Genomic DNA, 24293 nt, shown 5'->3' with positions numbered 1-24293 from the left:
TCTATAATTCATTGTATAGAAAAGAGGATTAATACCTTGAAAAAGATAGTTGTGCCCCCTTGAAATCACCTTTTGGGGAAGCAGGCACGTTAGTGAGATTTTTGATAATTTGTTTCCATCGTAAGAATGCTAAATGATAATTTAAAGTAAGGACAAAGCTAAACAAACTTGCTGAGCCACAAAGAGTACAAAGTCAATGGGTAGAAAGAGTATAAACAGTGTAAACTGTTAAGAGCATAAACAGTATAAACTAAAGAAACTATGCTATCAATTTATTTGAGAATTCGTACCAAAAGGAATTTTAGATTTGAGACATTTTCAATTCTTGGAATTTAAGCACGTTGAAATACTTTTGAAATCATCTAACAACTATATAACAGATAATTTTTATCCTTTGGGACACTAACTTGTAGACAATTTATAAGACCTCCAGAGACAGAAGTTAGGGGGGGAAGTAGCTTCCTCTAATAGCTACATAGCTGTCCTGTCAATTTTAGCTTTAACTTCCAGTGTCACAAAATTCTGAAGATATACTATTTACATAGAAACATTTAATTAATCTGGATCCCCAACTCAGAAATATGTGACCTTAACCTTTCCTTGATTTTCTTTAATGTTGAAGATGTTCAAAAAAAACTTAGGAAAAGTAATGATAACGACGTTCTAACTCCTTAATGATGATTAGCAATTAGAGGACATTAATGGTATAGATTTACTGTGTTCTAACAATGACACTCATTAATTTTAATAACAGTCCTATAGTTAAGTCCTTGCTTACTGTCTGAAAATTTACCCCTCATTATCACTTGTAGGAAGTAATTTTTAAAAGTTGAAGCATTAATGAAAATACAAACAATACCAAAAAGTGCTAGCTAATTCAGAACAAGTATATATATTTACATTATCTTAAAATATTATTATATATACCTTTTTTACAAGAATAATGTTTAAAATGTTTTCTATTCTACTAAAATGTTTTCAATTTCCAACATTACTGAAATTGAAAGTGATATATAATTGTAAAAATTAGAAATATTTCTCCAGTAAAAGAACCACTTTTTTGAGAAGATAATTCCGGAATCTTAATTTAATAAAACTCATTATTATTAATTTTTTTTTTTTTTTTTTGCAGTACGCGGGCCTCTCACTGTTGTGGCCTCTCCCGTTGCGGAGCACAGTCTCCGGACGCGCAGGCTCAGCGGCCATGGCTCACGGGCCCAGCTGCTCTGCGGCATGTGGGATCTTCCTGGACCGGGGCACGAACCCGTGTCCCCTGCATCGGCAGGCAGACTCTCAACCACTGCGCCACCAGGGAAGCCCCATTATTATTTAATGTGCAATTATAGTACAATAATAATTTTCATGAGAATCACATATTTAATATTAAAAAGTAAAAATTTAGGAGAAAGAAATGACAAAGGGTCAAAATCTTTTAAAAAACTTAGAGAGTTTTAGAAAAATAACAGAAAACTAGGACACTCCATATGACTAAAACACTCTTTAAAAACTAACACTTGCTCCTCTTTCTTTCAAAGTAACTATCTTAAAAGAATTTTTTCTATGGATTTATCCATAGTTAAATCTGTATCCACTGAGTCCCTGATAAGGAAAAATAAGAAAATCATGAGACTTACACTTTCTAACTTTTATGCCCCTTCTAGATTTTTACCAGCTGAATTATTTCTAAATTTTCTTGGTTTAAAGATTTGCCTCTATTGTGTAACCTTAATTTCCTTGTTTCCTTTGTTCCATGTACAAGTGGATTCAAGACTTACCACCACTCCTTTGCATTCAAAGGTTAACTTGACTACGTAAAAGACTTTGTATTCTATCCACTGAAATATACTTTACTTACAGAAATCTGAGCCAGTCTGAATTTTCCACTTTCTAGGTAACCTGTTCTGTTTAATTTTTAAAGCCTAAGGTATTCATCAAAATGTCTTAATATTAATCGCTCTGTGTAAGTTTTTTCCTTAAACACAGGGTTCCCTTTTAATCTACATGTTCACTTCTTTATTGTAAGAAAGTTTACTCTTCCTATGCTTTCAATTTTTTTTTATTTGCTTGCTTCTTTTTCATAAATATTAAGTGCACACACCACACACACATATACCAACATACAAACATACTGCATGTCTCTTGTTTACATTAACATTTTCATTGTTTTTTCCATTTCATTTATCTAAATTATCTCCAGCTTATTCTCCATGTTGTCCCTGACTATGTTTTCCCCTGTGTCTATGTAATTTTTCCTGCTTCTAATATAGCTTTCTTTCTTGTAATGCCAGATCACTTTTATTCTTTTTGTTGCCTTATCTCTTTTTCTATTTTCTTTAAACTCTTGTCTCAAAAGAAACCACGTCTTTATTTTCATTCTTGGAAATCACATAGATGAGCATATGTGAATTTTTTGCTTGATGTTTTAGTCCTTCAGTTGTTACTATGATTCTTAACTATCTTTCCTATGGTATCTTTCCACAGTTTTATGGCTTTCAGGATGGTATATGTTTGAATTTCACTCATATTTGAAAAGGGTAGTCCTATCTAACAAGTAGTTGCTGATGGGTTGTGGCTAAAGAGCAATCATACTGAATAGACTGGGACAGTAGCAGTTTACATTTAGTGGTGTTGTTATTTCAGACCTGGTTCTAATCAAATCAGTGGTTCCATCTGTTTAGGGGTATATTTCTGCTTGTTATTTCAGACCTGGTTCTAATCAAATCAGTGGTTCCATCTGTTTAGGGGTATATTTCTGCTCCATAGTCTCTTTCAGAATATGCTGGAGAGCTGTGTGATTCATAGTTCATCCTTGCATATGGAAGGTTCTTGTTGTGGAGATTTAGCATTTAATTGTCTCTCTCCAGCTGTCTCAATTAATGTTGCCAACTGCCATATATATTTCTTCCCCACCCCACTATTTCTGGCCCCTGCTTCCTGCAGAAAGTGGGAGTTTGCATGTCTTCTCTTTAAGGCCTGAATTTGTTTCCTGCTCTTCCATGTAGAGAAAGATTCGGCAATGTAACCCATCATGCCTCCAGATTCCATTATTCCAAATAAGACCATCCCTTCATGGATGTGCCTTTCATTTTTAAGGTTTCTGTGTCCCATAGACGGTCTGTAAATACTTTCATCCATTTTCAGAATCCTTCTGTATTTGGGCCCATAATTCAGTGTATTTGTCAATCGTTCTTTATTTTTTCCTTCCTTTTTTTGGTTATTGGCAGTTGGTGTTGGGGAAGCAGGGAAGTAGAAATACATATATTTTATTTCCTTCAACTGAACATTTTTTTAAACAAAAGCATAATAAACAAACAAAAACTGGTCCTGCTAATCTGGGTCTTGAGAATGCTGTGTTGAAGCCAGTGTTCTCATGTATTTCTGGTAGCATATTCAATTGGTATCTGTTGATTATTCAGCTTGCTCCTGACCAAATCAATTTTTTTCATCCTGAGGACACAACCAGATTTTCTTTACCTGATTCCCTCTCAGTTAGGTATTACCATGTAATTGATTTCTACCAAAAGAGAGTGAGCATATCCAGACTGGCATTTTAAAGCTTATTGTATGTTTCTCCATGCCCTGTCCCATTCCATCTTGCTGAAATAGAGCCAAACCCAAGTTCACCAATGGGCTGCTTTTTAAGGATAACAACCCTTGGTCTACTTGATAGTAAGTCGTTTGAAAAAGGAATATAACTCAGGAGATGAGCTTAAATCCAGTTCTCCTGTTGAAGGCTGAAGAACACAAGATAATCCCCAATATGTCAAAGAGATACAGAGAATCTGAGAACTAAGTCTCAAAAATATTGTGGGAGTGGGTATGCCTAAAAAAAAAAAAATAAGAAGGTTACTAAGGTTTTAAGGGGGTTCTGTTTCCAAAGATGATATAATCTTAGACTAAAAGCATGTATAACTATTTAAGACTTAAAACAACCCTTAGGCACTCAACCTTCTACAGGCTTGGAAGTGGAATGATAAAACTGTGTGGTGCCCAAGGAAACAACTATGTGCCCACGACTCACCTCACATATGTTCATGGAGGATGATGGAAAAGGAAGAGTCTCTCAAAGGGCAGATCCAGACTACTAGGAAAAACTGACCAGGAAGCTATGCTCAAAAAGCAAAATCAGAATTATTTAATCAAGAAACTTTGTCCATCACCAAGAGTTCTTCTCAATGGCTCCTATTTTTCCATTTTTCCCTCTCTTGAATGGCAGATTTTATTCTGTCCCAGCCCCACCACTGAGAATCAGCTGTGTGAGAGACAATCAACTTATTATTTCCTCGGATTTTTTTTTTATTTTGTAGAGATCTGTCCTTCACTTGGAGATACTGGGCTTGGAGCTGGTTTGTATTCAAAAGATTAAATTTCAGAAAGTATCATTTGAATTCCCCATTTGCTGACCAAGAATATAAAGCAAACAAAAAATCAGCATTTCATTTATTAAAAAGGAAAAAAAATAGATGGCAATCCCATCTATCAGGAATTTTTCTCTGGTATCAGGTAAAGTTTTCTTGAAGATTTTCCAATGTAAAGAAGCAGTGTAGGAATTTAGTTGAAACATTTGGAAAACAAAAGTGGCTGAAGACCATGTTGATTCTAGTTAAATATAGAGATATGGTCACTGATGTTAAGCTCTGGTAATTAATAATTGTAAATCAACTAATGTGTTTTCCACTGCATGCTAGGTATATTACACAATCCATTTGTGGAGGCAAAAGGTGGTTAAGTATACTTAATTTTGCTTGTACAATTAAATAATTATTACTTGGTAATTTTCTGAGGTAAATAGTGTTTTTAAGAAGACTGTATTTCAAGAACAAGAAGAGATTAGAACAGTTTTTCTCTCCTTTACCTCCTCAGTTGAGGCATGTAGATTAGGAAGAATAGCATACTAGTTGTTTTAAATAAGCCTTTTTTATAACTTCTATTTTAAAATATATGTTTAAAAGTCCCATATAACTTATATTTTAGAATATACACACATAGACACACACACCCTTCTCTTACTTTTCCTAAAGTACAAACTGCTATTGACTCATGAATAAAATGTAAAAAGGACCCCCCAAAATTGTTAATAGTTAAAAATGAAATGTATGCACTGTAATATTCTAAACATGGACCCAACAATAAGAAACGATCTCAAGTTCAATGAGGCCTGATGGAGAGAAACATCTGTATTTCCACGTATCAGTACGTTCCCACATAGCAGTGTATAACTAGAGACACATTATATTCTCCAGAGTGACAGATTTTTACTTTCCTATAGTGCTGCCCCATTAGTGACGTAATCAGATAAATATGGTTTAAAACTGGATCACATAAAAAGTGAAACTGGTTGGCAAAGGGAACATTTCTAAATGGCTTTTCTGTATTAGCAGGAAATGGCTTTTCTGTATTCGCAGGTAACGGTAACTTGGTGAAGCCAGAATTTGGACATTCTTTTTCTATCTAGAGATTTGAAATCTGAGCATGCCTCTTAATCCAAAATTGGGAGCAAATTTTCATAATGGCAAGAAATTACTTTTTAAATTTAAATTTCACATTACTTTTTAAATTTAAATTTCACAAAGATGCTACCACGTTAACTTTTCCATTTTGATTTCTTCACGTTTGTCTTCCTCTTCTACATGGATCTATTGCAGTCACTTTATTTTGAGCTCTCTTTGAAGATTATCCTGAAATACCATCTACTGCTAACATGTTTGCGATCTATTACCATATAATGGTGGACACAAGTGTCATGATATTACATGTGTGATGTTACTTGTTTCCTCCTTCCAGATGTTTTTCAAAGATCACCCTAAATTCTCAAATGCCGCATCTTCCATGAAGCATTAGGAGATTGTGAGTATGCCATCCAAAAGTGATCCCTCTTCCCTTAAAAACACTGTGCCCTTAAACCACCTAACATTTATATTAGATAAACATTAAATCCTTTAGACCTTAATGCATTACACTAGATAAAATTTTCCATTAGATAATTGTGAGATTATAATCTCTCTCTAAATTCTAAGGCATTTGGGAATATGCTGTTAAATTTTGTACTTCATATGTTTAATATATGTAGTTCATTATGTTTAATATAGTGCACTTTTACAGCAGATTCCTCATAAACATTTGCTTAGTGAACAAATGAAACACATATATTTCTAACAACTATTACTTGATAAAAAATTAATTTTGTTGTGAATGTTGTTTTTAAGAGATTCCTCGCTGCTGTCAACATCATGAAGCTGCATTTATCCAGATATATTTGCACCTCTTTGATCTCCTTAATTCTCAAAACTACTAAATTTAATATTAACATTCAACCATGATATTTAAAATTACATGCTTCATATTGGAAGAATTATTCTAAATTACAGTAGTATTTTTTCTCAAAAGAAAGCTAAGAAAGAGAATGTTATAGACAAAGACAAATTAAGATGAAAACTGAGTCAACAACTTCAACAAACTACATTCAGATTAAAACTTGGGTATACATTTTATACTTCAGTACAGTGGTACGCATTTCTAATAAAATATATCCTGAATAATTTGTTTTAAATTGAGGTAAAACTAACGTAAAAACGTATCCTGGATTAACTACTTTTCTAGCCCTAAAGCCTCAACTCAATATCATATGTCTCTTGAAGGTCATGACAGATCCCAGTCTGTTATGGAATGTCATATAATAACAGAAAATATTGATTGAGCGCTTATTGGAACTGGAGCTACATAGAACTTTTATTTAATTACATGATCTCACTTAATATTCACACTAAAACTCTGATGTGGATACTCTTTTATCCACATTTTGTAATTGAGGAAACTAAGGCTAAAAGTCAGTAACTTGCTCAAGGTTACATTTTTTGTTGCAGCTGGGACTAATATCTATATTTAATTCTGCAGTCAATGATCTTAACCACTATAATTTTCTAAACAAAATTAGAGAAGAGAGAGCAATTATTTTTTTAAAAATAATTATTTCGTAAACTTATTTTGGTCTAGAGAATAGAATAATATAAAAACTGAAATTAATAATATCACTTTTAAAATTAGCCATGCTAGAAATACTCTCATATTATTCTTGGGAGAAATTTGCCAATGTTTAAGAGCAACTTGACAATCTGTTTCAATGATTTTAACCATGGACTCAAAAACTGAAGTTCCAAAACTATATCTTAGTAAACAGTAAATAAATAATAAAACTGCATGCACAAATATATTTGTCAGAATTATTCATAAGTGAAAGTTTGAAAGCATTCTTAATTTCCAATAATATAAATATTTTAAGTTAGTTATGGTATATATAACCATAAAAAAGAATATTAGAGAGCATTTCAAAATTATTAAGATAGGGAAATAAAATGCATAAAGATTGAAAAGGAAGAAATAAAACTATAGGTATCTCCAGATGACATTACAATGTTTGTAGAAAACCTTTAAAGGAAACTATTAAATAGCTATAAGAAATAATAATGAAACTTGTCAAGGTTGCAGAACATAAGGTCAATATACAGAATTCTTATACCTCAATAATAAAAACAACTCAATTTTTTTAAATGGACAAAAGATTTGAACAGATATTTCACGAAAGAAGATACAGAGATGAAAAATAAGTGCATGAAAAGATTCTCAACATCCTTGATCACTAAAGAAGTGCAAACTAAATCAATAATAATAAGATAAATTCCACACACAATATAATGGCTAATGTTAAAAAGACTGGCAATACTAAGTGTTGGTGAGAATGCAAAGCAAATGAAACTGTCATGTATTGCTTGTTGGAATGCAAAGTGGTCCAGTCACTTTGGAAAACAATAGGGTAGTATCTAATAATCTTGCCAGACAACCCAGCAAGTCCACTCCTAGGTATTTATTAAGAGAAAGGGAAACATAATCACATGAAGATGTTTATGCAAATATTCACAGCAGCATTATTCATAATAAACTAAAACTGGAAGCAACCCAAATGTTTAAAAAATATAAATGTCTGTTTTTTCTTGCTATTACTGCTTAATGAGTAACTATTTTCCAGGAAAACATCTGTTAGGGTCTGTATCTCTGGCATGCAAACCTCTGCCATCCAGGAGGCTACCAAGGTGCCCCGGGGCATCTCTTGTTCCTCACCAGGTAAATAGCCATATTATAGTTCTCAACAGCTTTCTAAATAGAGTTTGTCTTAATTGCTCTCCTAACTACTTTCCCTGCTTCCACTCTGGCTTCCTCACAGTATATTCTCAATAAAACAGCCAGAGTGATCCTACAAGAACATGTCTGAGCAGATCACTCTTTTGTTCAAAACCCTCCCAGTGGCTTTCTCTCTCACTCTCAATAAAACCCCCAACTCTTACAATAGTCTATAAGATCTTACATGGTCAGCGCTGTTACCTCCCTCCCTAAATCATCTCATCTTGCTAAACCCCTTACTCACTCCATTAGAGCCACATCTGTCTATTTGCTTTCTCTTGGACATGCCACACACATTCTACCTCAGGGCCTTTGCACGTGCTGTTCCTCTGTCTGGAATGCTCTATTCCCAGATGGCTCCCTTATTTACCTTTGTAACATAAATAACAACTCAAATATCAACTGAAAAACAAGAGCTTCCCTGACCACGATATTTAAAATAAACTCCTTCTCTGTTAGCCTTCTCCAAACTCTCCCATTCTTTTTGCTTTTTATTTATTTACTCTGAAAGTATCACCACCTGACAAATTTTTACTTGCTTGATAAACTAACTGTAATCCTATCCACTGTAATATAAGCAGAGGCTTTGGCTCTTTTATTCACTACTATTTACTCTAGTGTCTATAATACTGCCTGGTACATAGTAGGTGTTTACTAAATATTTGTTGAATTAATGAACTGTCACATTGTGGACAGGCCACATGGGATCACCATTTCCATCCCTATCTATGTATATTTTTAACTCCCATGTATCTTCAAATGTGCAAAGCTGTTACTATACAATTGGAAGACATTGCTGACTAACCTTGTGTTACAGAACTTTCCATTTGTGAATTATTCTTACTAATGAGCATCAGAAAAAAGGTCAACCCACTAAAATTATTTTGACGTACTTGCTTCTCATGTTTTTCATTATTTTCATTTTGCCTGTTTATGAAAGATGTTCTCATATCACTTATCTGCTGAGAATAAGGAGAACACACAGTTCATTTTAATGTCATGTATATATGCTTTAGAAAATAATTAACTTATCTGGAATGAAAAATAGATATTGAATGATGACATACAAACCAGGTAAATAGCTATTGAAAGTTTTTCCTACTGGTTTCTATACATTCTATAAAGATAAAGTACAGACTAACAAATAAAGAACATATGTTTCTACCTTACTCTGAATTTGGCATATCTTTGAAGTAAATAAATATTTGAAAATGTCTTCACCAACACTTGGAACTTTCTATTGTTATATGTGACAATTATTTAGTATTTAATTCATGTTCATATTTTATCTCAATATCTTCCTTTCGCTAAGAAAATCAATTGAATTTATTTTAACTAAACATCAGCTATGATTCTTGACTTTTAAAATCCTGGGGACTTCCCTGGTGGTCCAGTGGTAAAGAACATGCCTTCCAATGCAGGGGACGCGGGTTCGATCCCTCGTCGGTGAACTAAGATCCCACATGCCGTGGGGCAACTAAGCCTGCGTGGAACAACTACTGAGTTCGTGCGCCTCAACAAGAGAGCCCACATGTCGCAAACTACAGAGCCCACGCACCCTGGAGCCTGCGCACCACAACTGGAGAGAGAAAAAATCCCCATACCACAACTAGAGGGAAGCCTGTGCACCACAACAAAGAGCCTGTGCCGCATCGAAAGATCACGTACACCTCAACGAAGACCCCACATGCCACAGCCAAGACCCGACACAGCCGAAAAAACACAGAAAATAAATAAATAAATAAATATAATAAAAAATAAAATTCTCTATGACTTTTCCCATATGAAGAGCAAACATGACAAAATAATCTTTCCGAGGCCAAATATCATGATTTCCTCACAGCATGAAATAAGTATTATGGCTCTGTCTTTGTTATCCACCTACCTTTCAATCCATGTATCCATCATCTATCTACCTGTCAACAAACTCATTAACGTTCACACTATATATATAATTTATTGAAATACCCTATGTATTACTTTTGCATTTATTGAAACACAGATTTTCATATGGATTTCTCAACTCTTCACACTCTATGAAATAGCTGATAGTCTATCAATGTCAAAATTCAACAGACTGCAGTAACATTTTAAAAATGTAAATAGGAAACCTGAGAAACTCTACAAAGATGGAAATTAAAAAGTGTGGTAAGCCAGGAGGCAAGGGGCTTAATTGCTCTGCATATTAACTATATTTCTATAATAATTTTAGTCTATCAGTTGAAACAGGGGAAGTAACATTTCCCTCGATACGGCCTAGATAAAGCCCGTGATCTGCCCTCAGCTTATGCAATTAACTTCCAGTGCATTTGCACACTGGGAATGCAAAGCCAAGTAATTTTCACCCGGAGTCCTTTCTATTTTGGCATTTCTGACAGCATTCCCAAGAACCCTCACGAATTTAGAGTGTGTTTAAGTCAGCATACACATAAAACTCTCTGATACTCAATCATCATTCTCTTCGGAGCCTATTGGCCTTACTTGAATTTGTCGCATATGGACTGCTAGAGTAACATTTTCTTTCTTATGAAAACTCTCTTTTTTCCCCTCTGGTTAGCACTACCACCTCGTGACCTGGAGAGCCGATACTGAACTTCTGTTTAATCCTCACCCTAATTAGCTGAAGCAGCTGAGCAACCGGAAACCCCTGCCTCCCTCCCTTCTGAAGCTCAAATCCACTGTACTCCAGGCCATTCCACTTGAGGAAAGAAGTCAATCTGCGATTCAAATGTGGTCTGATTCCGCAGGGCCACGTGCTACTTCTTAGCTTCTGAGTCGGCCTGTACCCATATCTTTAAATAACATTAAATAGGCTTTGGCACAGTTGCAACAAGTCCAGTTTTCCTAATCTGATGTTTTCTCACATCCAAAATAGTGAAGGCCTCTTCACTAGTACTCCATTTCACATAAGGGCATTTGAAACATTCCACACAGGGTAGTTGAAATTGCATGCAATTAAGGGAGAACCTCATGTATTTAAAATAATCTCCCAAGGCTTTAAGATTTGCCATATAAGCAAAAGTGTGTGCTATTCTGAATTAATTGCTCACCTTCATTGCACAAAATGTTGGAACTAAGTTTCCTTTCCTTTCCTCTCTTTCCCAAATCATTGTCTCTTCAAGTATAAAAATGAAATCTTCTGTATTTTCATAGCAAGTAGAAACTAACGTAAAACACTTATTTTCCATTACCTTTATTCTAGTTTCCTTATCAGGATAGCATTGCTACCTCAGGTAAATAAGTTATTGAAGCCCCAAATAGATTGTATGAATTCTAGGAAAAAATACGAGCAGTTCTTATAACTGGCTGATTAGTATGTTTGTTAAGAAAGCTTGCGATCAGAAAGGCCCCTAAGAATCTCTGTTCCAAAGTGAGAAAATATCATTACAGACACCTTAAAGTAATTACTCTAGCATAAAGCCTGCATGAATACCTATATTCATATATTCCTCATTTTAAAAATTTCTCTATAATTTATCATGATAAAAATGAAAAGAGGTTTTTTGAGATTTCTTTGAAAATTAGGCTTTTACATGAACAGACTAAATGCCAGAGGATTCATTTAATTTTCTCCACAGACTAAGTCTACCACAAAACTCTTGTTTTCTTCTTTCTTATCAGTTATTTCTTGCTGAAAGAACCTATTTCCTTTCCTTTCCTTTCCTTTTCTTCATCTTTCTAAGTTCCTGAGTCCCTCAAAGACTATCACAGAATAACTACAAAAGCTAAAGATGCCTTCTTCTCACACTTAACACTTGCTCCAGGTAGCTCTACTGTTCCTGCCTACTTGCACTGTCAATAGATTTACAAATTACTCCAGGTTTAGACGCCAGATTAACTTGCAAGAAAATTCTGCCATGTTGTTCACCCTGGAAAACTACTGAACACCTCAGAATTCAATATGCATGTGTATGGTTGATCTGTGTTAGTATGCTCATTTGGGAGCTCAGCTTGGTGCTCTGTGACGACCTAGATGGGTGGGATGGGGGGTGGGAGGGAGGTCCAAGAGGGAGGGGATATAGGTATACATATAGCTGACTCACTTCATTGTACAGCAGAAACTAACACAACATTGTAAAGCAATTTTACTCCAATTAAAAAATAAATAAATAAAATAAACATAAAGGTGTCTCCCAATTACATGAGAAGCCTCCAGGAGATTTCCATGCTTGGGAAAATTTCTAAGACACCCAGATTTTGAGTTTTGTTCACAGCTATCAGACGGCATATCCGAAATGGTAACATATTTAATAACAAGAATAAAAAAGTGTTTTTGAATAGTTAAAACTGAATCCCTGATGTCCTGATTGTTGAATGATCAGCTCATGACACTAGGATCCAAAGAAAGCCACCCTCACTGCTATTCAGGATGCTACTCTAAGGCCTTTTAGCTCCACAGGAGCACCTGCCTGTCTAAATTGATGCCATAAATACCTTCTGGGCCTCAAAAGCAGTGATTTTCATATTGTTGTGGGTGTCAGAATCACAAGAGGTGCTTCATAGAATGCAGATCCTAGGTAGTGGTGGGAATATGCAATTTTTAATAAAACGTCTCAGGTGCAGTGGTCCTGATGCAGGTGGTCTCTCAGCTCATACTCAAAGCACTGCACCTGAATATGCAAAAGATTCCCAGCAAGCAGGAGAGGAGATAACTCAAATTCATAGAAGGAAAAACACTAAGATGATGCTATCACAGTCCAAGAATCTAACATCAGAGGAATATTTAGGTCTCTGTGCTAAAAGCACATATTACAAATATCTATTCAAGTGAAGTTGATGGTATAAATGACCATTTTGGAGGAAGCTTTACCTAAATAATTTAAATTATGTGTGAACAGGTATTTCAAATTATTGGGAAGCTTAGAGAAATCCTAGAGAAATTCTTATGAAATCTCAGGCTCAGGTTTCAAAGCAATTATAAAATCAAAAGAATCATAACTTTGTGTCAAATGTGACCAGACAGTACTAACTACAATGTGAATTCTAATTTTTTAAATTTGTGAGACACTAAAGAGCATATATACACATATTCAAACAAATTTGTACTTGCATTTGGAAATTTAGACTATTTATTCTTAAAAAAGAATGGCTTACGCAAATCCATGTAAGCTACAAACATTACACTTTTGTAACTCAAGAGTGCAGGCTGTTATGAAAATGGATCAAACCTAAAGAAGGATGTCGAAATATCTCTCTTCTACTTTCTACTCAGCACTCTCAGACATTAGATATTAATATTAAAACATCTTCACCTACAGAGCTGAAACACAAATTTTGCACTGGAAGGTTACAAATTTGCTTTTGATTTAATGCAGTACAATTGAAATGTCTCTAAGAAAGTTTGTCGTCTTCAAGAGCCACAGGCCTGCCCTTATGCCCCAGGAGGTTTGAACTTCTCAGAAGTACCTGGAATGTATGGTAGCTCCCCCTAAATCCTTATCTCAAGGACAACATCTGTGACTCCACCCTCAAAAGGTTTCTAAAGATAGCTCAAAGGAACATGTTACCTCACTCTTTAACCTTGAGAAAACCCGCTACCCCTCAAGGAATGGTGTGGCTTGAAAATTCGGGAATCTACTCTAGCCTTTTACTGGGTAATCATAGAAAGAAAGCTGAAGACTCCCAGCTCATTATAGTAAATGTCCTGAAAATGCTTTCAAACTATTTTTAACATTTACTGTGACAAAGTGTTGCGTAAACTAAGACCAATTGGAGGCCTTTTGGATATGAATTTTTAAGTAATTGCATGCAGAAAGGTATGAAATGAGAGGGCTTCAAGGTGACTTTTTTGTGTATCTCAAGAGGAATGTTAGCTGATAAAGACAAGTAATTAAATCCCCAGCCTCAGAGATGTGAGAAATATTGTGATCTCTTAGGGATGGCCACAAATCTCCTGCATGAACTCATTATGAGTCACTATTCAGAGCATGGAAAGATCTGCCCTGGCCAGAAAGTCCAAACGCATAACTACAAGCTAATTTTAAATAGCCTTTGGTCAATGGCAGAAGATTGGAAGCATATAGCTAACAATAGATCTTGTTTTGCAATAAACAATTTTATCACTTTCAGGATTTCATAAGTATTTAATTGTAATCCTTTTGCACACACATTCTAGTGGCTTAACAAAAGATAAATAAGAACATAATCTACACATGGTTACTTCTCCCAAATGATTCTAATATAAACAGCCGAAGAATCATCCTTCTCTCCCTGCCCAGTGAGTACAATATAAAATCCATTTTAATCAGTATTCCCAGTATTCTATTATGAATAACTCTCATGATTCCATTATAAAACACAGCTAAGGAAGAAAAATGTTTATACTGAGATTATATAGCACTTTCAAAAAAAAAAAAAGGCAGGAATTGAGGAAAGAATTCTGAAACTAAATATCCATTTTGAAATCAGAACTTATAAAGCAGTAGACAATGTCAGAGGAATCCAGGATTCTTAATCAGGTTTTGCATAGCCATGTTCAGGTGAAGTGAGGCAGTCCTGTTATCTCCATAACCGAGTGGGGAAATCAGGACAAAATGTCCAGTCTGCCAAGGTATTTCTCATAAAAGGTTTCTAAGTCATTCCTTCTCAATGTCCCCTACGAAAGGTCAACACATTACAATTTAAACGTCCAGCCATCAACACAGGAAAAGCTACTCTTCCTCTAGCCCAGTTCAAGATGAAGTTGCTTTTTAGGTACATAATGCTCCTATTTTCTGCAATGAGCAAAGAAGTAATGAACACATGTTTGGCAGGGGAAACCTTAAACAAGGTACAGGAGAGCCATCCAGAAGACACAGAACTTCTAATAAAAACTATGATAGAGGAAGTCTCACAAGGAGCAGATTAGTACCAATCAGTTTGCAAACATTGTTAAGGCAGTTGTAACAATGCTGCTATCAGTCCTGAAACTAAGGCCCAGAAACAAAAACAATGCATGAGGGTAGGTTTGAGGTATTCTCATAGTCTGCTTCTTCATGAGCCATTATATTTTCACTGGCTCACATACTGAATTTCCAGTTCTCCTAACATATCGCAGATTTATAAACTCAGAAACAAGTTGGTAAAAATGTATTTATTAATTTTTTAACTTATTCCGTCTTCAAAAATGTATTAACTACTACTGATGACAGCTCACCAGTACTTAGAGCACTTCTAAGTGTGACATTCATAATCTCCAGGTACAGGTTCTTGTGCTTATTGTTAATAAAACACTAATACTTTAGAAGATATAACTGCTATCTTATTTCTTAACAAAATTTGCAAACTAAGTTGTAAGATTCTGTCCTAGTTAGGCTTTTTTAGGTGATTGGGTCCTTAATGGAATAGCCTATAACAGAATTTTTTAAATATGCTATGCAAGCTAAAAATATATGTTATGACATTCATAATGCAACAATCTGGCATGTGTTCTATAATACATAATTGAATTTTCCAGGAAACTGGTGACTAAATAAATAAATCAATGCAGTAACTGCCCAGGGCAAAGGTGGTGATGATGATTTATCTCTGGAACTCTTACATATGAACAAATGTTCCAAACAATTTTCACGTATTTTGACTATTTTCAAACAAAATACCAATAGGTCCACAATCCAGTTCTACACACTTTTATAGCTTTTTAAGATCATACTCAGAGCATGTTAATGACTTTAAATATCCAAATCCAGTGGATATTATACTTCCTAAAGCGCATCTTCCAAATTTCCAGTTTCTACTACATATTAAGCTAATAAATAACTTCAGTAAGAGTTCTTACGTTATCTAGCTGCCAATTCCACTCCTTCTCAAATCTACCTTTTAATCAATTTGTTGCATGAGCATCACTGTGGTAACAGTTCTCTTGCCCTAAATCCATCCTCTAGTTTATACTTTTTCCTGCTCTCATTTTATTACTTTTAAAACTTTAGTAGATTTCCATGGCAAACTTTCATTTTTCTGATGGTATTTCCTATATGATGTCCTCCATAATCTTTCTAGACCACATTAATTCTTTATATCACAACATTTGCATAATATTTTATTCATCGTATTGACATACTGAATATAGTTAATTGTCTACAGTGTACTGTCCCTGCTAGACCATGAATTCATTGAAAACAAGAAATGCATCTTGTTCATTTTTATATCTCTCAATCTAGCAATGCTTCATCAAAACAAAAACCAACAACAAACATGAACGCCCAACAAAAAATATCTAGGCATTTAGTCACTAATTTCAAAGTTCAAGTCATAACACAATGATATTTGCGAGGCAATTGACTAATTCCTTACACACAAGTAATGAAAATTAGAGCATCTAAGTGCAGAAGCAGTGCCATTTCCTATAGAAGCGTATACCATAAAAACTGAGGAAATAATATGACATTTCTAGAACCAATGTAAATAAAGCTATGGAGCTTGACTTAGGGACCTAAAAAAATGGGGAGAAACAAGATGTTTTGATATTGGAAAGCTCACATTTGAAAATATGTTAATTCTTTAAAAATTAACTTATAAATCCAATCAATGCATATTCAGTCAAAACTGCAGCAGGGTTTTTAATGGGCTTTGTCAAACTGATTTAAAAATCTATACTTAAGAGAAAACACGTAAGATTTTGAACAAGAACAAGAGAAAATGTTGTCAACCACAACATACTATAAAGCTAATCAGAGCAACGTGGTACTAGTGCCAAAAACAACAGAGACCAGTTAAACAGAATTGAATCAATTCCCTAAAATATAAGCATTTTCATTAAGATAAAGATATCATTTCAAATCTATGAATAAGAAAGTCCTTTAAACAAATAGGATTAAACAATTGGTTATAAATATATTAATGTTAAAGAAAATTAGACCACTCTTCCATTCTATACATAAAAACTAATTAGAGAAGGAAGGGTGAGGAGATAGATGCAAAAACAAAATAGCTTTCAAATAAAAAATGAAATATTTTCAAAATGTTCATATAGAGAAGGTCTTCTATGGAAGTCAGAACCAAAGAAACAGAAAGCTACAAAAGGAATGATTTAACACATAAATTAAAAGCCTTTGAGATGATGAAATACACCACAAAGTATAAAAAAAAAATGACAGTGTTGAGAGAAAATACTGTAAAATTGTTTTCTACAAAAAGGAGTAAAATCCAAAAGAATCCAAAATATATAGGAAAAGGGTAGGAAAAATACCTCACCCATCTTCTATTAGGCTTTTGTTTTTCCTTTAACCAGGTAACAATTCACAGAAGAAAACAAAATACACATGGCAGATATATATGAAAAGATGCACAAGTTAATTCAACTAGTTCTGTAACAGCTTCAAAAAAATTATTTTTGCTGCCATACTGTCAAAAATGTAAAAGATGTATATACTCTTTATTATCATGAAGGGTTTGGGGGCATTGGGCCCTCTCGTATGTGGTTGATGGAGGGTTCTACTGGGAAACCCTTTGGAATACAATTTGTAATATTTATCAAAAATCTTATACTCTTTAAACCAAAAATTCCTCTTTCAGGAATCAATCCTATAAAAATACGTATATGTGCGACAAAAGACTGTTCAAGCACACTCAGTGCAGTCTTGATTATAATAATGAAAATTTAGCAACACTGGAATAAAGCTCCTGAGATTTATTTTTATAAATGAGTAGAAAACAGAATGTATTTCTGTTCACGTAAAAAAAATTAAACTGTATGGAAATGTTTAAAAACGGCTGGATTTGGGCTTCCCTGGTGGCGCAGTGGTTGAGAGTCCGCCTGCTGATGCAGGGGACACGGGTTCGTGCCCCGGTCCGGGAAGATCCCACATGCTGCGGAGCGGCTGGGCCTGTGAGCCATGGCCGCTGAGCCTGCGCGTCCAGAGCCTGTGCTCCGCAACAGGATAGGCCACAACAGTGAGAGGCCCGCGTACCAGAAAAAAAAAAAAAAAAAGGCTGGATTTATATACATCAAATATTAATTTTATCTGTGAAGAGGGAGGGTAAGAGCTATAGGATGTCATGGAAGGAGTAAAAGAAAATTTTCACATTGTTATCTCTCTTGTTTTAATCACTACAACTAGAATGCATTCATGTGGTTTTTATATATTTAAAAAACAACCATAAAAAATACCTAGAATATGTGTACTTAATTGCACAAAAAGATAGTGGGCCTGAAAGTTTATAGTTTGAATAATTAATAGTTAATTAGCAATTCATTCAACAAATATATATTGGTATAATCCTGTACCAAAGATTAAGTTAGGCAGTAGTAATACAAGGATGAGACAAAACCCTACCCTCAAGATCACCCAAAAATCACAGGGACCCAGAAAAGTAGTTGAACTACAAGGTGACAACTGCTAAAGTACACATCCACAGGATGTCACCTTATTCTTTCTGGGAAGGACAGATAGGTTTCAGGTAAGGTTGTGCAAGTGAAATTTTATTTTTAAGTGAATAGCAATATTCCCAACAGACAAGGGGAGTGGAAAGGAATTTCATATAATGGGCAGTCACCCTGACCTGAGGTCATAAGCGCTGCTGTGCTACTATCTGCAGTTGAATGTCACCCCTCCACCCCTCACTTAAAACCTGTGCACCCTTAGCTAAGAGACTTAACCCCTCTCAACCTCCACGACTCAGCTATAACATGGCTGCCAGTAACCACACCCACTCCATGGGTTTACTGAGAAGACTGAACAAAATCATTCATAAAAGCCTCAGTACAGTACCTGGAACATACATATTGATAAATATTTGCTACTCTTGTGTTTGTTATCTATAAAGAAGCCAAAAGGAGCATGGTGTGTTCAGGAAACTGAAAGAAGACTGACTCAGGTTGGTAGCAAAACTTTGAAACATTTACTAGAATACACTGAAATGTGAATAACCCTTAACTCCAAGTGACTGCAGGGTGTTCCCAAGTAAATGCAGAATAAATCTAATTTTGTGTTTATTTACTTCCATGCTAATAGGAAAATTATCTCATGATCAATAGAACAAATTTCAATATATATTCAAGGAGATTTGCACATTCCCCTGGTAAATTTGTATAAATGATAATGAAATTGTTTACTTCAAATGTTTAAGGCTTCCAAAATTGTTATTGAAAGCAATGTTCTGTATTAGACAACAAGGAATTTAATTTTGGAAAAAAAAATCATCTACTAAAATTAAAATATTTCATTAAAAAATAGCTTCTATCATTGAATGCAGATGAGTCAAAGATCCTTTCAATTTCTACCTTTCCATCTGCCCTCTCTCTTTAGGATATCACTACTTGTTTGCTTTCTCACCATCATTTCAAACACGTAAGGATTCATATGAACTACCACTTCAAATCCCCTCAATCTTCCTATATTACCTGGCTCTTCTATTACTGCATATATATGAAGCCCTGGCCCTGTCAATTACTAGCTATATGACTTTAGGTAAGTTACTTGACTTCTCTGACCCTCAGTCTCCTCATCTATATAATGGGAATAATAATAATAATACAGATCTGCTTATCTCATAAGGTTGTTGTGAAAATTATACAAATTACTATATGTAAAACAGAACAGTGTCTGGAAATTTATGTGTTTAATTAACTGGTAATGTTAGTTCTCTTCTAGTTCCCTAACCTTTCCTTGTGGAACTCTTAACATAGCTCTCTTTTGCTTGCTTCTCTCTCAGGGCGATGTTACATTAAGTACACTCTCTTACTGGCTTTCTGAACTCTCTAAACTTCTATGTCAAAATAATCTTCATGTTATATCTAATGCTTTCTTCAGAGTCTTCATATCTTACTTAATCTTTATCTCCACATATGACTATCTTGTCAGGCTTTTCTCCACCTCTATCATTTCTAAATTTTTGTCCCATAATATCAGATTATTAAAATTAAAACTATACTGATGTGAACAATAAAAAATATTAAAAGGACTGAGTTATTTAGCCTCAAAATTGAGTGAAATAGCTTGGGTTTACGATCAACATTACTTTAAAGGAATAGCTATTTAATGACTATTCAAAAGAATAACTGATTTTTAACATTATAAATCTAACTATGAAAATAACACAAATATTACTATAACTAGTACTATAACTTCTGCTACAAGATTGATATATATTTTGTCCAGAACAGCTTTACCCAGTAGAATATTTATTTCTGTCTTGCAGCGCAAGATTTTCATAATGAATCACATTCAAAAATATATTAAAAAAAAGATATACTAGTATATATGTCATGAAAAAAAAATGCCGATGTTTCAAGGTACTTTACATCAAAAATTAAATATGGCACAATGGTCATTTTGTAGAGTTCATTAATGAAATTGTAAAAAGAGTATTAATCTTGAGTGTTAAATTGAACTTGTGGCAAAAATTGATCAAGCTTCTCCTGACTCAGAAATACCCCACGGCTACTATTGACCAAGAATTTGGGACACTGATTATAATTCATATCCAAACACAAAGGGAGACAGAAATTATTTTTAAAAGATTTCTTATTCAATACATATACACTATTTAGCTTAATAGAGGAAGTCTTAAGGGCATTAGTTTTATTGTGGAGAGCCACAGGAAAACATACCTGGCTAGGCTGAAGGCATCGTCGATCAAACCTGCTCGGTTACTGACAGAGAGAACCTATGAGGTCAACCAAAAAAAAAATGGAATCACTTAGGATTAAAATGGCAGATGTTCATATGTCAAAACAGATCTTTGATGAGTAAATCCAGTTTACCTCATGTTTCCTGATTAATTGATCAATTAATAATCTCCAATTCCTTAAATCATAGTTGACTCTAAAATAGCCAGTTTGATTGATGTTCCCCAGTAACCAGCTTCCTTTGTCCAAAGAAGTTATTCTGTGGTGTTCTGAAAACAGCATTTTAGGGGGTAAGAGAGATTTGCAATTTTAAGGGTTAAAATAGAGTGAAGTATGTTTTCTTAATACCAGATATCACAGTACCAATAATTAAAAGAGGACACCATCCTAAATACCTAATTGAAATCTACTCTTCAGTCAATTAATCACTATAGCTAGAATTTGCTAGAAAACCTTTAGTAGCTTACTCATTATTACTCTTGATAAAACCCTGTTATGTATATATAATTTTCTCTCTCAAGATAAATGTAACCAAGAAATCTACTACTGTATTCATGTGGCTTCCAGTTACATTGTATATGTATCTGTGGAAAAGGCTTCAGGTGCACATTCTACTTATTTTATTCAGCAAGAAAGTGATTAAAATAATAGGGCTCATTTATTTGAAAGTCACTGTTATTTCTTACCCTTCTCCTTGTGCTTTCTTGGGATGTGCTAATAAATAACAGACTTTCCAGCATCATCAATAATGTTGGAAAAAGGAACCTCATTTATTTAAGACTCTAATATTTCTACATATAATTAGAACAAAGATAATAAATTCTGCTTATTGGAATCACTTTGGAAAATGGTAACTTGATTATATTCGCTGGTTAATTCAATTAAAGGAAGCCAGTAAAAGTAATCTTATAATTTACATATTTAACCCCTTCAAATATGATACAGATAGAGGACTCATTCACTTTTAATGGCAGCCTTTATTGACTTCCCAGAACCACAGTTTACAATTCTAATTATTTTGTTGCTGCTGCCCTCAGGACTCATGCTTCATAGAAGTTGCATAATGTATGAAGTTTACTTAAAATTCATATTTTACACACACACACACAGAGGTCTATCTAATTTCCACAGTGACTCAAAACCACACAATGCATCATGGAAACCATTCATGTCAGTTCTGAGTAAGAGGCACAACCTCTAATTCTCACTCTATTATCCAAATTTTTACACATCAGACAACAAAACAAATTTTATTTTTACTTTTCTTAAGCGCTGAATTTACAGAGTACTTTCTCTTAAGTAAGAGCCATACAAGAAGAGGTTATACCACAAAAATTAATGAATGAATGTTAAAGATCATTAATTGTTCACGTCTAGAATGGGGTGGGCTAATGTAACCAACACGTTACATATTATCAACTTTCAGAAATACAGTAAAAAATACTTAAACATAAATGTATACTAAACATAAACATCTAATCTTTAATGTTTCAAAGAGCACTTCAACTTCTTGACACCTTTATTAACAGTATGTGTTAGAACAGATAAAGAAATGAGGCTCAGACAGGTTAATTGAATTGTCTGAGATAGTGCGTCTCAGGTATCCTGACTTCCGTGCCCTTTTTACCACGCATACTCTGTTGATACAAGATGGTATAACGTTTTTATTGTATATGATACTGTATACATTTTCATATTCTTATATTAATTTGAAAAAGGGGGGAAATAACTTGGGAAACAAGAATTATAAGAGGAGTACACGAAAACTTCTTGTAAAATTTTCCTATATATAAATGTTTGAACTTACGCCACTGATCGTCTTTTGTCCTCAGTAGAACTTATAACCTAAAGGCCAAGTAATGGCATTTAAGGCCCCTTTTAATTCTATGATTCAATGGCAGAAGGGGATAGTTCTCTTAATTTGAAATTTTACCCAGCTTAATCTGTGGTACTTAGGAAAATAAATCTGTCAGATATTGCTCTAAAATATTTATAGCTTCCCAAGTTTCTGATATTTTATATCTGCAGGTTTTTAAAAAATTTAATGTATTTTATCCACACAATTTCTGTGAAGCTTTAGAATGTCACCCAATTTTACAGATGTAAAAATAAAAAACAATAATCTAAAAAATGGCATTTAAAAAACAAGTCCTCATAAAGAGAGATTTTAGTTAATCATGTCTGAATTCACTGAAGAAAAATTGATTGAAATATTGAGGATATTGTTTCCCTTGAGCAACCCTAACACTGTCTTCAGGAATAAGATTTTTATAGCAAAACATATTTAAATTGTTATTGAATTCACATAGGTTAAGAACAAGTTTAATCATTTTCATCTAAGAAGTGATTATTATTTAAAGAAATTACAATATTAAAGGTTTGGGTTTAATATATGAACACATGATTAAACTTTTTACAATTTTGAAATGGGCATCGATTTCTATGATATTAAATCTGTTTTTTAAAGTAACTTCCTCCTGACATTTTAGATAGATGGCATAACTTAACTTCATGTGATGTACTTGGTTCTAGTTTTTTGAACTTTTGAATTCAACAATGTATAGGTAGAATAGAGACCAACTAAAATAGGACAACAATCCCTATACCATCTAGTCTGAGAAGAAAAAGAAAGGCAGGCCATCTATTGTTGTTTAGTATTCTATTATTAAATTAATAACTAAAACCTGAAGGTTATTACTGTTCATGAATATTTTTACACCTTTGTTATAAATGAAACCTTTGGAGAAATGATTCCCTGAAAAGTTTTCTAACAGATTTTTAAATACCTTTTTCTTTCTACTTAATTATATCTCTAAAATGTTCTTCAAATTAACTAACGGCAAGCAACGAATTTTAAAGAGATCTTTTTCAACAGCCTAATGAGGTACAGTATGTGATGAGTACCATAATAAAAAGTATGGAAGTTATATTTCAAGTGTTCGTAATAACAATTAAGATTTATATTTAGAATATATCCAAAATGGCACAAGACTTAGATTATATCAAGGCAAAAAGTAGTTGTCATTTTATAGTATTTTATATCTTTATATTTTATCCTTCCTTTTGGAATAAAAAGAGAAAGGATATCAGATCTTTCTACTCAGTGTTGGTTGGTTGCAGAACAATCAGAATTTAAAACACATAAAAAAGTGAACCAGGGTAACAAGGGTAACAGTGTGAAACAAATTCAGGTATAATAACACATACTAGTTTTCTCACTGGACTCTTGTGAGAATAAAATTAGATAATGCTCTGTAGATATTATGGAGAAACATTCCTGTGTACCCAGTGGCAAAGTGTCAAAACTGACAGATCTGCAAAGTAACCTAGCAAAATATTAAAATCTTGTGTGTGTGTGTGTTGTAAATAAACTTAGAAAAGAAAATCAAGCTCCTAAGACACTTTCAGCAAGTTATTTCTCAAGCCTTAATTTTCTCATTTGTAAAGAGGGGACTAAAAAAAATGCTCTTTTAGGCTTGTAACTTTCATATGAGCTAATATTTAAGGAAAGCGTTATACCATTATGCCATTTTTAATGTTTACTTTGAATTTGCAGCATCAATTTCCCTTT

General features: G+C 33.9%; 1 protein-coding gene across 1 annotated transcript in view; it reads right to left on the bottom strand.

Moving 5' to 3' along the window:
- TRHDE (thyrotropin releasing hormone degrading enzyme) overlaps positions 1 to 24293 on the bottom strand; it is a 385919-nt gene that overhangs the window by 55277 nt on the left and 306349 nt on the right. The window contains exons 11-12 of the mRNA XM_029205012.1: positions 20858 to 20991; positions 20705 to 20760 (exon numbers count right to left, since the gene is read on the bottom strand). Of these exons, the coding sequence (XP_029060845.1) occupies positions 20705 to 20760; positions 20858 to 20991 (190 nt within the window). The remainder of the gene's footprint in view (positions 1 to 20704; positions 20761 to 20857; positions 20992 to 24293) is intronic.

This window comes from Monodon monoceros, unplaced genomic scaffold, assembly GCF_005190385.1.
Source record: "Monodon monoceros isolate NGI ecotype Baffin Bay Population unplaced genomic scaffold, NGI_Narwhal_1 Super_Scaffold_6, whole genome shotgun sequence".
NCBI lineage: Eukaryota > Metazoa > Chordata > Mammalia > Artiodactyla > Monodontidae > Monodon > Monodon monoceros.
This window is presented reverse-complemented; position numbering and strand designations above follow the sequence as displayed.